This window comes from Atractosteus spatula, chromosome 12 (assembly GCF_055471065.1).
Source record: "Atractosteus spatula isolate fAtrSpa1 chromosome 12, fAtrSpa1.hap1, whole genome shotgun sequence".
Classification (NCBI taxonomy): domain Eukaryota; kingdom Metazoa; phylum Chordata; class Actinopteri; order Semionotiformes; family Lepisosteidae; genus Atractosteus; species Atractosteus spatula.
Genome location: NC_142717.1, coordinates 268,315 through 286,037, shown reverse-complemented (window position 1 = coordinate 286,037; position 17,723 = coordinate 268,315). Strand labels below are relative to the sequence as shown.

The 17,723-nt window shown below is 37.1% G+C and overlaps 1 protein-coding gene across 2 annotated transcripts in view; it reads right to left on the bottom strand.

Moving 5' to 3' along the window:
• triob (trio Rho guanine nucleotide exchange factor b) overlaps positions 1-17,723 on the bottom strand; it is a 144,582-nt gene extending 126,859 nt beyond the window's left edge. For both annotated transcript variants that reach the window (XM_088929119.1, XM_088929120.1), the window contains exon 1: positions 17,442-17,723. In XM_088929119.1, coding sequence (XP_088785245.1) covers positions 17,442-17,511 — 70 coding nt within the window. In that variant the 5' untranslated portion in view covers positions 17,512-17,723. The remainder of the gene's footprint in view (positions 1-17,441) is intronic.

Here is a 17,723-nt window from a genome sequence, read left to right as displayed (position 1 = left end):
CTTTCTATTCCATGTAATATAAATAACAGACTGGAGAAAAAATTAGACTTGAGCAATTTACCTATGCTATATTGAGATCTTTAGCTCAAACGATGTGGCTGGATGGCTGTTAAGTAAATGAATATGCCAGATTTCAGATTTCTTTCTTGAACAGCTCATTGAGCAACAAGTTAACCATGCCTTCAGGGTACGAGGGCAGTACCTGCTACCTTCAATGCCAAAATGTGGCACAGCGACCCAATGACAGAATGAGCATTCATAGTGCTAAAGTGGACAGATCTTCCACATTGATCTGCGATAAATTTTCTGAAAGATTCATTATGTTCCCTACAGTTCGAGTGCACTTCTGAAGTGTACAGCACAAAATACATATCAAGACTACATCAGCAAGATTAGAGTAACGCAGCATCTTATTGGCCCAACACTATAGATGTTTTTTTGCACCTTAAATTACTTTCAGTGTTAAAATATTAATAGATTATGGAGCAGGCCTAATAATCTAATTATATATAGGACTCATTCTTCATGATATATCATTTAAGTGTTTAGAACAAGCTACCCAGTCGTATTGTTAAAGCCAATATCCTGACCCATTCATTTCAAGCAGCAGCTGGCTGAGACCCTCTGATCACCTAGTTATTAGCAATGAAATTTTCTACATGGGCTGAATTGCTTTGCTTGTAACCTTTATGTTCTTCTTTGCAAAAAAAGTACATAGTAGAATATGGTTATCTTTCTCCTTTTGAACTAAAAATAAAACTATCCTTTATAAGGTTTTGACACCTTGTACAATCAACAGTTAAACTAAGGATGATGAGATCCTATACAAAAGTAAAATAGCTCTTCCAATATTTGTGAATGGCATCTTCGCTCATGCTTTGTGCTACTGCTGTGCTTTATAAATCTCACCAAAAAAAGCACTTTGTGGCATAATATAAACAATAATTACGTGTAATCACTAGTGTTGCTAAACGGTTTGTCACAACATGATGATTATCTGTTGCCACAACACACAAATCCTTGCAGTAATTTACTGATGTTCAGGGACTGATGACCCATTCGAACTGAGTGCACTTCTTGCAAATTCTGCAGTCTCTTTAGAGTGTGAATACCAAGAAAAAATTAGTGCACGTCATAAATGAAATGCGGAAATGAAGAGTAATAAATGTTTTTTATGAAAACAAGACTTTAGAAATTCAAACTCCAGGTGCTGTACAACCACAGATGAAAATAATATCTTGGAAGTGAAAATACTGCATAATAATTGCCAGATGACTAAACAAAACAGTTTAAACAAAGCTAAATATTACATTAAAACCTACGGTAAAAAGGTATTTTAGTGAACTGAAAATTGTCCACAGTCCTAGTTCCAAAGGAACTAGAAGCAGTTTAACAATCATAAAACTGCTCAAGAAAAGGTTCCACCTCACTTTTTGTGGAGCCTTAATCTTAAATAGATTAAAAATTACATTATTCATAGGATCTCAAATTAAATGTTGGACTGTATTCATGTAATAAATTCATAAGGTAACCATGAAATTCCTTCAGTTTCACAGGTAGCCTGGACAAGGATTATATTATGAGGAAAAGAAACTTTCGCACGCTAAGCGCAGAATTCTGGTCACTCTGAATCCTATTTCATACCGTGGTAAATACCCCAGTGAGAAAGTCCAATAATAATAAAATGAAGAAACGTATCAATGTTTTTGCATCAGACAAAGCAAAGGTCCTAACCAGTGAATGTTGCATAGAGGGAAACAAATGATTGTCAATCAAAGCTTATTGTGGGAAAAATCACAAGACTGAGTAACAATATCAACAGGATTCTTAGCTTTAAAGGTTTAACTAAAGCACCATCAGCAATGACACTGAAATTACCACCTTTATAAAGTTAATGTTGGAAGCCAATAAATATAACTTCTGTCTCAAAACACTTTACCTTAAAAATGTAACAATTAAACCTTATAGGTAGGTGGCTGTAAATTGCAGAAATCACAGCAGTAGTATCCGATGTAAAGAAACCGGAACCAGTAATTAGCCTTTTTTGTGAAACCTGAGTCACGAAACATGGCAAATAACCTGATCAAGAGAAATTTTATACAGAACAGCAAAGGACCCTACAGAGAACCCTGTGGGACACCCTGGGAAACTGGGCTGTAAAAAGATTTAAAAAACCAAGATCTAAGAATTGGTTCCTATAAGTCAGCCCGACAAAGGAAGGTGACAGGGAAATCTGGGATACCCAGACAGTGACCCCAGATTTACTTATTGCCCCAATGCACAATTTAGGTGGAATGTAAAGCACACAATAATGCAATTATGCACAGTATGTAAAAATGTTCTTATTTTTGTTGATATTTTTTCAACTACATTGAGTTGGATTAATTGTAAAGATGCTAAAGCTGATTTTAAATGATTGTATAATGATATCTGTAACAAACATTTACCTCAACTTGAATCTTTGTCTTTTTTAGTTCACTTTTAGCTTGGAATACCCTCTCATACAGCTTGAGAACAGTTTTGAAAAACCTCTCCACATTTGTTTTCTTTATTAAAGGCTACATGCCAGATCTAACACACATTTCGAATTGGTTGTCGTAAAAAAAGACCCTTTAAACTCAGCATAAGAGGTAAGTTTGCCGAGTACTGAATGAATTACAATTAAACCTCACTCCTCAACAGTGGCAGTAAAAAGTAAAGAAGAAGGGGTGGCGGGGTGAACAGGCAACCTGCAAGCGAACAGGCGCTTCTGAAAGGCTGAAGGCTGTGGAGCCCTCTTCAGGTGTGTGTTGTCAGACATCCTCATAAACACACACAATTATCGTTACACACCTGTCAATTGGTGATACAACACTCTGTGCACTTCCCTTATTGGAGCCAGTTCATGTTCATTAGTCCTGATTCAGGCAGTTTTCTGTGGGGATAACCCCAGACTCTTGACATCATAATCTGAATCTCGCAATCGACCACTATCCGAGACTTTGCCTTTTATGTTCTACATTGACCAGATCAATATATAAATGTATGACAGGATTATATGACTTCTACTCTCGCCCTATGAGAAACAAATACCACAACAGCACCAGTGCTGCTCTTGACATTTAAAAAAAGTATAACCTACTTCCAAACTGGAGTTAGTACATGCTCCACTGATGCAATTGATGTGTTTCTACCAGTTTTTACATTGGTTATAACTCCACAGTTCCACCACAGTAACAGAGAAGGAGTTCAAGAAAATATCCAAGATTAAAGCTGAGGTTGAGCACAGATGTATGCAATGGGTTATCTGAGGATAAAAGTTGTCCACTATTTAAAAGAGGGTTTCAATCTGTTTCAAGCTGGTACACTTGGTACTTTACGATCATTATCATTTGTGTCCAATTAGGAGAATCCAAAGCATCCATTTAGACATTCATTTGCACCTCCATTTCTTCTTACACAACAAGCAAAACATTAAAATAAACAACCCAGTTGTTTTACACAGCCTAATTATCATTAATCCTGGACTACCTAATATTAATTTATGTTAATGTAGAAAGTGCAAATCAGGTAAAATGACACCTTTACCTTGCTTACCATTTTGTCACAGTTACTGGTGTATTACACCAATTATTGGTGATACCTTCATTTTTAAAGCTGAAAAAAAAAGCACAAAACTTTTTGCACTTTGAGCAACATGTAATGGAAAGAGTATATGAAACTTACAGGATAATTCATATTTTCTACTTTTTTTTTCAATTTTACATTTGTAGCATGTCCTAAAGCAGTCTCATATCTGCACTTTGTCAGGCTTCAGGTTTAATCAAAAAGTCACAATAATTTTTGGATCACCAAACTAATGTTACCTTTTGTCTTTAGTCTTTCAATTAGGCCTTACTTAGTAAAAGGACATTACATTATAATTACAGATTTTTACACATTTCCAATCACAGCATATAAAACAACTTCCTGTATTTATGCCTATAGCATTGAGTGTCTTTAAGGACATCTTTCCTACTGTGAGAAAAAGGCTAATCCCACTGAATAGAAGACTTGACATCACCACAAAAAGAAGTGGTAACATAATGACACTCTTGCCCGATGTCAAAAACACCAAAACCATACAAAAACCAAAACCAAATAAAAAGAAAGTGATGACAAAAGAATAAAAGAAGCATTACTCCATTGGGCTAGATGTGAAAAGACCACTTGAAAATGAAGTTTTGGCTCAGAAAAACCACTTGAAAAATGAAGTTTTGGCCACCACTCTCCATGACAACAAACATCGAACACTCACACACTAGAGCAGTGGTTCCCAGCCATGGTCCTGGAAGAACATTGTGTCTCCTGCTTTTTACTCCAGCTGAGATCTTAATAACAAACAATTTGATTTATAAGATACATCCCAAATAGAAAACTGAAATTTGCTGTCAACTCTTTAAAGCTTAAACAGGATTTACAATTGGTATCAAACCTCTACCAATTTCTCATATTCACAATTACCCAGATGTTGCCTGAAATGAAACCAGCTGGAACTCGGCAGAAGGATAAAATGCTCATTGTGGGCGTGTCCGACACGCTGTCGGTCATCACAAGGTTTTCTGGTCCTCCACATCTAGGGTTGAAAACACTGATCTAGAACAAGACTTGTCAAGTGAATTTGGAAAAGGTGGGGCTTCATATTTATAAAGACATTGCAGCTTTAGTTTCCAGTGCCCTAATGACAAACAGCCCCAATTAATGTGATACCAAAACCATTAAGAAATGGCATCACACCAAAGCAGACTGTTGTGCTCCTAGCAGTCTTGAACACTGCAGTGTGCAAAACTAACATATTACAGTTCTGCCTTGTGTTGATAAGCATGTGATTCATGGACAATTAGTGAAAATCTGCACAAGTGTTTCTCTGGGCCATTTTAATTATGGAATTCTTTGATATCTCAATTTGTACAGGACTTCAATTTAGATTTTCTTATTTTGCTTTAAACAGTGTACATTAAGATTTTCCATGAAAATAATGAATGAAAACTAAAGCTGCAGCATTTTTTAGGCGGAACAAATTATGGGACTGCACATTACAACAGCACGTACAGTGACTACAGCGGCAGTATCCGCGATCGTTGTAATCGTGCAGTAGCAGGAAAGATTTACCCTCCAGCTGTATACCAAAAATTGAAAATGCCACAAGTGGAGCTGAGAACAGATTGATCCTGGTTAACAGACAGGATGGAAAAAAGCACTTTAGAAGATTGGTGGCAAGCAGATCACGTCTTATGTCACAATCCAGATTGCACAACCTTTTTTTATAAAAATAAATCAGTGACAGAATCCAGCAACACAGTGCAGTAACTTCAAGCTGTCTTGTTAATCACCAGAGCTCTGCTCAAGGCTCAATGGCTAGCAGACGTCACTGAGTACAAACCAGGTCTTATGGAAAAACAAATGAGGCGTGCCAAACTACACATCCCATACAAGCCTGTACTGATTTACACAAGTTTGAAATTTTATGGTCTCCAAATATATTTGTGGTTCTTGCATTGATCTCTTTTGGAACATACCACCAGAAACAGAAAGTGGATGGTAGGACACACACCATATAGTAAAACTGAATAAAATGTCCACCATAAAACAGCATAATACAAAAGCAAGCAACCTTAAGAAAACTGCCACCATGTTAGGCCGAGTTAGAACAAAAGAAACTACAGTACGACATTATAATATTGAAAAAAGCATGGGTTTAGAACGAGACGGATGCAAGTGAAAACAATGAGAAGTGAAATAATGCAAGCAAATGACGAGTGGTGATCCAAATACCACAACAAGTGTATTTCAGTAAAATAAATGGTTATTTCAGACTTGGAATAAAAGAGAATTATGTGACTGCATTACATGGTATACAGCACAACACAGATAGACTCCCTAGAGGTATGAACTAGACGTGCTGAGGTATGAATACTATGAAAATGTGCTTAAGACTTAATTTTGCATTATGAGTTTTTGCATAATCAGAATTAGATTTCTTAACCCCACCCAATTTGAACTTGCCAATCATTTCTCTATGTCAGAGCTGACAGCACTGACTTTTATACTCAATGGTGAAAATAAGTAGGGTCTGATGTGCCCAAGGGTCACTGATGTCCTGCCCATCCATACACTTTGAGAAGAACAATCAAGCCAGATTCTTGTGGAAAGGAAGTTGCCAGATTGATATTGTAGCCAGTGATCAATTTGTTTCTCAAGAAGCATTGCACTATAAGGGTTTAAACGTTTCAGGGAAGGCGTGTATACAGGCCAGACAGACTGACAACAGAGTCTAGTCTGCAGTCAAAGTGTCACAGGAGGAGCTGAAAAGGTCAGGACTGTAAGCAGGAAGGCTGACAGCATTAAAGCAGCTGTAGAGAAACAGCACAGGTGTTTCTCGTCTCTGAACAAGAAAAACACTTCTCTGCATCACGTATAAAGCCCATTTAACACTTAAAAGCTAATCTGTTGCTTGTGTGACAAGTGGGGTATCCTGGAGGAACTCCAAAAGTTAACATACACCTGTCGTATCAGCCACACTATCAAGATCCCGACTGAAAATGTTCATGTGATGAAGAAAGACTAATGAAACGCAGAGAGATTGAAAAACTGACAAAACCACTATTCAGGCAGGCGCACATCCTGAACTATCAGAGAAACTTACTAAAGAGAAGCTGGTCCCAGGTGGTAAGGGAAATAAATTTCAATAAGCCATCCAAAACAGTAGTACTCAACATCACATCAAATAAATTGGCTCCTCTCCAGGACCTGGTACCAGACATGTGAGCTCCAGGGAGCAGCTCCCAGGATACCTCCATCACTGAACTGAAATCTCAGACACTGATCTCAACAACGATTACTGCCATATACAGGTGGTGCTTGCTGGAGACTCCATCCTCATGAACTGTGCAACAGAAAACACGCATTTGGGACCATGAGATGAAGGCAGTTTGCGGTTTTCGTGGAGCTGAGGTGACAGATACCGTCTGTACCATCAAGGCTCCTAGCTAGCTATGGCTTTTGTTGTTCATGTAGGCAGAAATTACACTGGTATATACAGCATACTTTCTGTCCTGAATTCAAAGAGACTGGCAACAAACTGAAGAAGGGGACTAAATCGGTGGTTTTGTCAGAAATCCTAGCAGCACAGGGCAAAGGCAAACATCAAATGTCAATAATATTATATTCACTTTACATTGTATTTTCCTAAAAATTCAAAGGTTTACGAATAACAGAACTTATATGATAACAGCGGTCCCAATACAGAGCCCTGTGGAACCTGACTAATTACATTATACTAATTACAGCATTCACCCCTTATCTGCACTATTTGATTCCATTAACCAATGTCATGTCATGCAAGGCGCTCTTTGTATCCACTGCTACTGTTGCGTGATCAAAGAGCTCTAACAAGCAAGTATAGAATTACATGGGAGACCTCCATGAAAGTGCATGAGAGGGAAAGGGGAACTGACAAAAAATATGAAAAACCTTTAATTACAACCAAGACCTCCTAATACTGTACATTCACCTGAAGACATTTTTAATTACTTGATGCAAGCTCTTCAAGTGCTAATTAAGCAGATCCACCAAGATGCAAAAGCAACTGCTAGATCAGGGTTGAACTTAATTCCAGGCATTTCAAAGCAATTCACTGACAGAATTGGAACTGGCTTGTAGAGATATCAAGGAAACTGAGAAATTGGAACTGACCCCAGCCCTGTCTCTAGGTTCAGATTTTACCCACTACTAGGCCTAGAGTAACAGACATTTGCATCTTCTTTAAATTAAATCTTCCATAGTTATATTTTTTCTGCCTGACCTTTTACACTTGTTTTTACTCTCACATTATGTCTAGTCTCTTGCCCCAGTATTAACCACAAATCAAAATTTGCTCCAGACCAACTCGTATCGTAAAATGAATTACATACACATATTTACGTACACATACACCTTCTCTCTGTGGTCCCTCTATGAGGATACACAAGGATCCCTTGTGCTGTGGTGGAAAGCTGCCTGGTAAAAACAGAACAGAATTCACATTTTCCAAATGTTTTAACACTCAAGAACCATTAGCTTGACTTGCAAAGACTTGGACAGAGAAGAAACACACATGCGGAATGCACAGCCTGTATGTATGGACTGTATTTCACAGTTTAACTGTAAGGCTGTTTTCAGCCAGTTGTCTCCTACCAGTTCCTAAAGTTGGCAATATGTGTTTAAGGTGCAATCTTAGTTTTTGGAAACTAATGTACTTTAGCCTGCAAACACCTTTTCTGTTTATACACATTGTCAGTACAGGTAACAAATACAGTCAATCCTAATTCTAGAAATGGATGTAATTTTTTAGCCTTAAAAGATTTCCTTGCAGATCCAGCAAGGGCTGATACTCCAAAGTGGAAGCCCAGTTGAGGATCGAAATGGCGAGAGGCTCACAGTCATTACACCAGGAGCTCAAGCCCTGTCCCACAGCAGCCAGCCTTACCTTGATAGCAAAGCTGCTGGTGAAGCCAACAAAAAGAATGAAGCTTCAAACACAGGACATAAAACAGTGCTTTTAGATGAAACTTGCAAAATGAAGCTGTAGTTAAACTTTGTTCACTATTTGAGTGACAGAACTTGTTCTCATCAACAGTACTATTTCTGTATAACTTACTTTTTCAAATTAAAAGCTACTGAGTGGCAAAACAGAGTCTAATTTACATGAATGACTTAAACCAGCGCCATTAGTTTTATTTAAAGATTATTTAATTAAAGTTTATTGTACACAGACTCGCTGATGTTTTACCTTTTCTTTGTCAAGGGGGCAGGGCATTAAATCAGATTTGACAGAAAACACTGCAGTACAAAAACAGAAAATGTTAAAACTTTTATTTATGCCCGATGAGGCAAGGGAAATAAAGTCTAAGACAAGGTACAAGCCTGCATATTAAAATCAGTATCTAGACAAGAATTTTCCAACATTTCCATACTTGTGAAACCAAGCCCAAAACATTAAAGCTGCGCTATCGAACAAGACTTAACGCCGACCTTAAAGACCTAACAATAAGACTAGATGAACCTCATTAAAAGAGCACAATATTAAGCTCTTCACTTAATACTAGAAGATAAATCTTTTCTGCAGTTCTCTCAGGATTTCCCAGAATGACAGAGCAAACTATTCATACTGTACAATAAGCAGCAATGCTAACTTTGTTTTCCCAGGGGATGTCTCGAAATGTCCCAGGAGGGTGGTGGGTGTTGCTGCTTATATTAACCAGTACAAGCTGGTGTCCAGTATGATATTGTAACACAATTAAACGAAACACACGGTAACACTGGAAGCTGCTAAAAGATCTCAATCTTGTATTATTTTCATTGAAAACAGTCTCCACAGCATCAGTGGTTCAATATTTCTTTTTATTGACAGTTATATCTTTGAGCCACTTCACGTAATTTCAAGTGGTGTACCACTCTCTATGCTGGACTACTCTAACCCTACAAGTGGTCCATACCATACCAGCGCTTATTTCGGGTGTGACTTTACGTACAGTAGTGTTGTCTAATGGTGCACTAACATTTTATTTTTACTTTTCCAAATGCACATTTATTTCTGATTTACTGAGGAATCTCATTTTATTGAAAGAGAGAATCTGCAATATCATCGTTTTCCCCCCAAAGGAGCATGGTAAATATAGTTCAAAATGAATGTCAGGAGTTTCATCTTTTTTGAACTAAAAAAAGATTCAATAAATGTCAAAGTACACCAAAATGTGCCACTTTTAACACAAAATAAAAAATGTGTGAGGGGCATGCCCTCACATTTCCCTAGCCTTGTAACAATGTTTTTTCCTAAACAACAGCTTTTTTATTTACTCCCTTGTGCACTCCTGACCTTTTTTGAATTGTCTGAATACATAACTTTTGTATTCTTAAAAGCAGCTTTTGCCTCCAGAGAGTCCATTATTCAGCAGCTGGCAGAGTTAAAAAAACACCAAGTCTATAAAAACTAAATACTGCACAAAAGAACAAGATGACCTACAATTTTGCACATGTACAAACTCTTACCCACTCTTTTGTAAAGACCTTAAGGTCTTCAGAAAAAAGGATGTATCTGACCGCCCATAGGTTTATCTTTTTTTTTCTAAAAGACAGCATTCTTAAGTTCAATTATGGTTGTACCACTGTCTCTGATACAACAGGTAATTCATTATGTGTTACTCAGATCCACAAAACAATATTGTATAGCAGTTAAGATATGCATATTTTTAAATAATTTGCACTTTATAATTTAATGTAATTATTCATTAGGATATTAAATATTTTGGATCCAAGAGATCCTTAAAACCTCAAAAAGTATCCCATTTAAAATTAGGCTTTTTTACAATTCATGCAAGTTTACTCATTTTAGATAGAGTTTTACATAGATGCTCCTTATCTAGACAAATGACTTGCTCCAAGCTTCCAAGACAGTCAGCATAAGTCCCGTGACACCTTGACTGCAATGCCTGTTTCTCGAAACACTCTTATTGGAGCTCTGCTAATTTAATGCTCTTTTGGATCTTTTTATCCATTTAAAGTAGATTCTTCAATGTCAAATGGAAACTTATTTCAAATAAGTAAACAAGTAGAAGCCACTGTCATCGGTGTATTGTCTTGTCTTAATTTGACCCCAGGTTGCATCTGAAAAAGCTAGCTTCATATATCATACCAAGCATTCTGCATTCTGTTCAGGCCTTGACTCTTATTTCCACAATATGACCAGATGCTACTATGAGGCAGAAAATCTGATTTTTGCACAACCATACTGGGCTTATAGCCCTTACTTTTCTAGATCAATAGACATGCATGCAAAACCTGATTCTAATGCATTGCGACATAAGATCAACTTAAGGATCTTCTCCTACAGCTAGTGTCTTTTTTTTTAAAAGCTAGAGAAAATCATCATTCTCTTGTCAAAAGGCATTAAATAAAACATTCAATAAAACTATTTCATTAAAATAAAACAGTGGGAGTCAACAAAATTAACCACAACATAACATACATTATGATTCCTAAAACATGTCTGAACACTGTAAGTAACTGCATTTCTCACAGACCTGGATGAAAAATGAATGATGCCAACTGCGATCTTCAAGTCAACAACTTACCCAAGACATTAAATACTTGATTAGTGCATCTATTTTAAAATACAAACAAGTGTTGTAACACTGCTTCTCTCTAAAAAGAGAATCAAGGAAGATTTGTGAACTAGTCACTTAAAGGTACCAAACGGAAAAAATATGATTGTTATAAACCACTATGAAAAAGAATGATCAAATAGAATACAGCAGTACTCATCCATGAAACATTTCTATTAATTAGGAATGCCCAGCTAAATACCCAAGCTTATAAGGAAGACTAAGCAAGAAGATTTCACTGTTTAATTATACAACTACCCAAAGTTTCTTATCGCAACAACTAACATAGTCATGACCTGTACAATGTCACAATTTTAGAATGAAAGCTTTATCTTCAATCACAAGAGTAGTGAGTAACTGTTCAAATGAAGAAAGATCTTTTCAAGAGAGACAATCTGTTAAATTTTAGAGCCAGGACATTCCATGACACCTCAGTCTTCCCAGTTTTGTAAACTTTAGAGTGAACTTAAAACTCACTCTTTATATTTTAATTCAAAAGTAAGTTCAGTGTAAAGACTACATCTAAAGGGGGAATAAAATCATCAAAATGTATGCATACCAAAAATAAACACTGCCAAAAAGACATTGTTTTACAATGTAACTACAAATTCATTGCACATGAGACTGGCCAATACAAATAGTGCAAAAGAATGTTTATTAAATACAGCTCTGTTATATTCTCATAACAGCCTACTGATATGCAATGAACAAACAGTAAGCTTCCATTCTCAAAAAAATAAGAGCATTTTGTATACAATACAGGGAAAAAGACATTCACAAGAAGAAAACCACAAAAGATCTCTGCAATTTCACCTCCAATTAGAGACCGAGCAAACAGGATGAAGAGCTACAAAATATGGAACTTTTCTGAAAAAGACGACGAAGGTCTGCATACACAAGGAGAACATGCTAACTCCACACATAGCGCCCCAGGTCTGGTAATGAACCCAGGGCTCCAGCGCTACAAGGCAGAAATGCTAACCACTTCGCCACCATGCTGCTCCCATTAAGTAAATATTTAGTTTAGAACATCTAAATTTTAAATTTGGACTATCTCCACAAGACAAAGTAACCAGCCTCTCAATTAAAATTAAGCTACAGTTTTTTTGGTACCTACCTACTGTAACATGAGGTGTTCACAATAATCATATGCAGGTGAGCATTGGACCCGTTTTGATAAAAATGCCCACCTTAAAATACGGACAGCTCTTCGGCATACTGATGTATGGTGTTAGAAGATGGCAATAATCACCTCAGCCATGGAGCACATGTAGGAACTGCCGATGTGGAAGAAGAGGAAGTGACATGCCAAAATACAAGAGCCGCAGTGCAGAACCCCTTTCCTGGTCCTGAGTGCACAGACATCCATGCAGTTAAAGGCGTTTGTCTGAGGTTTGAAGAAAAAGTATCCCTAAGTTCAAACAACCTGCTTCAGAAAACAAATCTTTCCTGAAGTCGGGAAGTCCCTCCTGAAGCTAGCATATACAGTGTAAGTGCTGGGTGTTTTTAATCTATTACATTTACATCACCCAGCTGTTGAAAAACATTTCCATATTCATGTTTAAATCCATAAGTGAGTCCTCTGTCAGCTACACAAAACTTTACCCAACTTCTTCTTAGATTGTGCGGTGTAAATCTCTGTGTGGAACAATCTTTCCTGGAACACATGATGTGATGACAAAGCATTTAATCAGGCAAATAAAATGAGAAATTGTGATCATTCTGAAAATGATACCTTTGAATCCGTTAAATCACTGAAAACATACAAGGTAGGAAAGCACAACATTTCCCAAAAAAGTTTTATCAACAAAACCCAAAAAACAATCCAACCTCACTATTGTAAACCAACAGGTTACACCACTGAATGATACAGAATACAAAGATATACTAAACAACACATAGTGACAACAGACCAAGACTGCAACAGAATTATACACATCTGGAGATTCTAAATCATTACTATTAAAATGAGACATTACCAGTATCTGCAGTATCAGTATCTAGTTCATTATCATGAGTATAAAATAAAGGATTTGTTTATGAAAAGCAAATCCAATAAGCACAATTAAACTTATAGAAGACAATGAATTAAGTTTTAAATAACTTTTAATCCTTCTTTAAATAAAAGCCTGAAATATTTAGTCGTAAATACTGCAAGATGTTGCTATTTCTTTACACCATCTCAACTAAAATTAATTACATAGCTTTTAGGATAAACACACATTACAGCTTTTATCAAATGCCCACCTAAGTGGTGCCAGATCATTTGATCTGTCAGCCTTAACCAGGAAAACCTGGATTTCGTTTTTTATTTTGTCCACTAGCCACTGACACAAACCAGCTGTAATCTACATGAACCAATATGGTTAATGACTAAGCACAACAAGGAAATTACTAATTCCTTAGCTAGTAGAAGCAACTGACTAAAACAGTAAAGCAACAGCACCCTTATACCATATACAATACATGCTTTACACAACTTGTCAAGTCATTGTTGATATTGTAGCCAGGTCCTAAATAACAATAACCCTAGCATTTTCCATTTTCACTGGCCACTCCTGGATCTCCTGTAATGCTAAAGAGCAGCACTGCTTGTGGTAACACAAGGATCAGTTAAAAACAGAGAAGTCAAGACCGCTCCAGTATTACACATGTAAACAAAAACATTTATCAGTAAATATCATGTACACTACACCGTCTGGCAGTACAAACAGAGACGTGTAGTGAAAGTGCTGTTGGACAAAATAAACATCAACATACAGCCTACTTTGTTTCTAGAAAGTAATAGCAAGACTCCTGCAACATGACTCAGACATTCCCTGCACCATAAACGCAATGTCCCTTGAGTGCGAGCATTTCATCTCATCATCATCCACTACAAAATCCTATCCCTTCACTCTGTACCATCACAATGCAGACTGACTCATCCGCCCTCCTGACTGATCCAGTAAAAAACACTATGATCTTGACACACATTTTGAGTCAAAAGACCACAACTATCAGGTGCGCCCTTCTCTACAACTTGGGTAAAAAAAGAAATTCTTCCTAGAAATGACCATCGAAAACAAGGTGATAAAAGCAGAAAAGTAAAACCCACAGTATAATTTCATTTAATAAGTTACAAATGCTTGTGGTTCTCATTTTTGGATTAATGGAGATATTTTTTGTTGAAAAATCCTTAGAAGACAAATTTTACACATTTCGCATCACAGGCTCAAGTTTGTTTCCATAATTTCTGATAAATCACGCTTTTCTGGGGTTTGTTTCCATCAGACCTGTTCACAGGTCTTGGGCTTCTCAGAAAATATGAAAATATGAAATTTTTTTCTGTATCCATTCAAGTTTAATTGCATCAGTTTCCTGCCAATTCACATAATAGTATGAAAAAGTGAACATCTGTAAACATTAGTCATTTTAACACTAAATACTTTGAAACAAGATGCACATCCTTTCATTTTAAATTTAACAGAGCTCCTTAGTTTGTTCATAATGGGCTTTTGACCTGTGGAAGACATGCTAAAACAAAATCTATCTGAACAAATATTGACATGACTATCGGTGGCCTGTCCACCATAATACATTCACCACTCTTTTAATGAAACAAAAACCAAGCAGCATCTTGCTTCCTCCACTTGATATCCGGAAACAGTAGCCAATTTAGTTGTAAGAAATGATACAGAACATATTCCGCATTCTTAAATCCTAACAGTAAAAGAATTGAAATTCTTCACTTGGTAAATTCCAAGATAACTCACATGAAGGAGATCCATCACACTAACCTCATACTAATTTCAGAGAATTGTCAAAGGTTTCTTATCTCTAGTTCCAAGTCATCACAAATTGAAAGGCATCTCCTAATACAGCAATGTATCACTTCCTTATAGGGTTTATTATCTACAAGCAGCATATCTCCCACATGCACAGATTAGTAACAATCTACATCAGGGCAGATTAAGAGCTCATGGATGCAATTTCCAACTTTGCTTACTGATATTTAAGCAGGCAGTGTTAATCACCATAGCAAGGACATAGAACATAAAATATCCTTATGATTAAACAAATGTTTACATTTTTGTCTTGGGCAGACATGTTTGTAATCTGCTAACACTGAATCTTCTTTTCTATGTGTTAAAATATGATTTATTGAGGAGATCTTATGCATGCAGTTTATGCATTTGTTGTCAAGGTTTGGCAATCAAACAACAGAGTCAAAGTTGCTTTGTGAACTACAGTTCTGCAATTGATTTGGGTGAACAAAGTTTTTGATTATATCCCAAAAATCTTTCTACTCTCTTGCCCGACAAATCAGTTTCTTTTGTTCTTTGCTATAAGTGTTGAATAATCAATGTAAATGGTCTGTTCTTCAATTTGAAGTATTAGCATGACTCTGAGGTGATCTATCAAACCCCCAAAAAACAGATTACCTCTAATCTTGAGGCATATACATTTTCAATATACTAATGCTCAATAAGACGACTTAAGTATTTGGGTGACGTATTGCCCTGGTTTAAGATATCTATTGGTCTTTATTTTGCAGTGAGCACGTTTTTTTCAATGTGCAGGCTCAAGAACTGAACTCAACTGCTGGAGATAGAACGGTCAAAGCTTTCAAAATTACAATATAGTTTCATTTTCAAAACTTGAAAGGGGAAATAATCTAACGCAACAAACGTCTTCCAGGTTTTGCAGACATTTTTTAAGTTTTAAGGCTGCTTTATGATTTGTTCGTTAAGACACGCAAGAACATTCAAGGGAGAGACTGAAGCAAACCAGCCAAACCAGTCAATCAGTCATTCGCACACAAAGTACAAAATAACAGTTACAAGGCCAGTTCATTCCAAATAATACATATTGTAGTTTTTGATTACAAATTTACTATATGCTGTTGTAATCCTGCTCTGTGGCCGCAAATTACTCAACCTAAAAACAGCTGTTTTGCGCCTGAATAAACGTTAATCCTGGTATTATCAGAATTTTATTCCTGCAACGATGCTAGATTTAGATTTTCACTCAGTCTCTATGAGGCTTGTGGGAAATAGTCAAGATATCAATGAGAGATCTGCGTAACTTGTCCACAGGAACACAAGCTAACCCCATTAAAGTTTTAACAGGACTGTAACAAGGACTGCAGTCAACAGAAAGCGAGTCAGGGTGACGGCTTCCACTTACAAGAACATCATCGCACCAGAATGGGCCTTTTATCTTTTAAATTGTTTAATTTCAACACTGTATATAAATCACTGACGCTTCAGTCAATACTTTTGCACCATTTCTTTGAATAACGGCACGTTTCGAAAAGATGAAGCCGAAGCAAAGATTAAAAGAAATGTCCTCGTATCCCGCATTGATAAATAGCATTCATCAATGCTTAACAAACCCACACCAAGAACACCAATCACATAGAGGTTTGGTGTGTGTAACCCGGGCAAAATATCTACCTAAATATGTCTAGACAACTTCTGCAAAAAGCATCCAGACCTCTTATATAAAAAACTCCTGTTGTACATATACAGACAAACAATATCATCGTATTGAGGCTTTCTGAACTGAAACCTTATTTTTTTAGTGAAAGTTATTCAAGTGAACGTGTACAGCAGCTGTTACAGTTCTATTAATAATGTAATTTACTAGGTTTCCACTCAAAAATGCTCAATTAAAGATGCCAAAACACGCCATCATGATAAACACTAAAGCTTTTTTCACCACTGCATATTGAGCTTGCCTTTCTAATTTCCATGCATCACCCTTTTTCAGAGGCTACTAAACGCCATCCACAAGCTATCGAAGCTATTGTTATTATTCCCCAAATCGTCCAATTGGTAAACTCACGTTTGAAGGTATTATTTTACAGCCTAGTATGTATGAAATAATCTTTATTCTAGGCATTCAGCTGATCATCACGTTTTCATATAAAAAAAACACTGCTTCAACATTGTCTCCCTATTGCACATACATTTCAGTGTAGAACTAAATAACAATGCAAGCAATGTGTAACGCTGTGTCCTGGCATGTTAACAGTTTCCATTACAGCGTCTTTTTTTAAATTATGTTCTTTTTTTCTGTAGACATAAAATGTCTCAAACACAAATATAGCTAGATTTGATAATGGCTGCCGATCTATTGCCATTTTATATGGCAAAGAAGTCTGGAAGCACACAGATCGGGTCTCCCTTCACCAGATTAGCCTCCCCCACGCCTTCAAACACACTGAGGCAATTTGGAAACAATGTCCCCCTGCATCTGCACGCTGCAGCGGCGCTCGACCCTAGTCTGCTGGTTTACCGGATTTGTAAAACGCCGCTATGTCGGCCGCGTCCTTTGCGGTCTCCTCTGCTCCTTCTCCCGCACTCATGGTGGAAAACCAGGCGGCAGCTTGAAATCCTCCCCCGCAATCAAACAAAAAAAAAGACAGCTTTTGCTACGGTGTCAAGCACGCGAGGCAAATCTGTGCCCCCTGTCCGAGGCCGTCCGGCGTCTGCAATGCCACACGCACAGGCAGAGTCACTCCTCGGTGCTAGGAGCAGCAGCAGCAGTCCTCCATCTTGGATACCACATCGCGGCAGC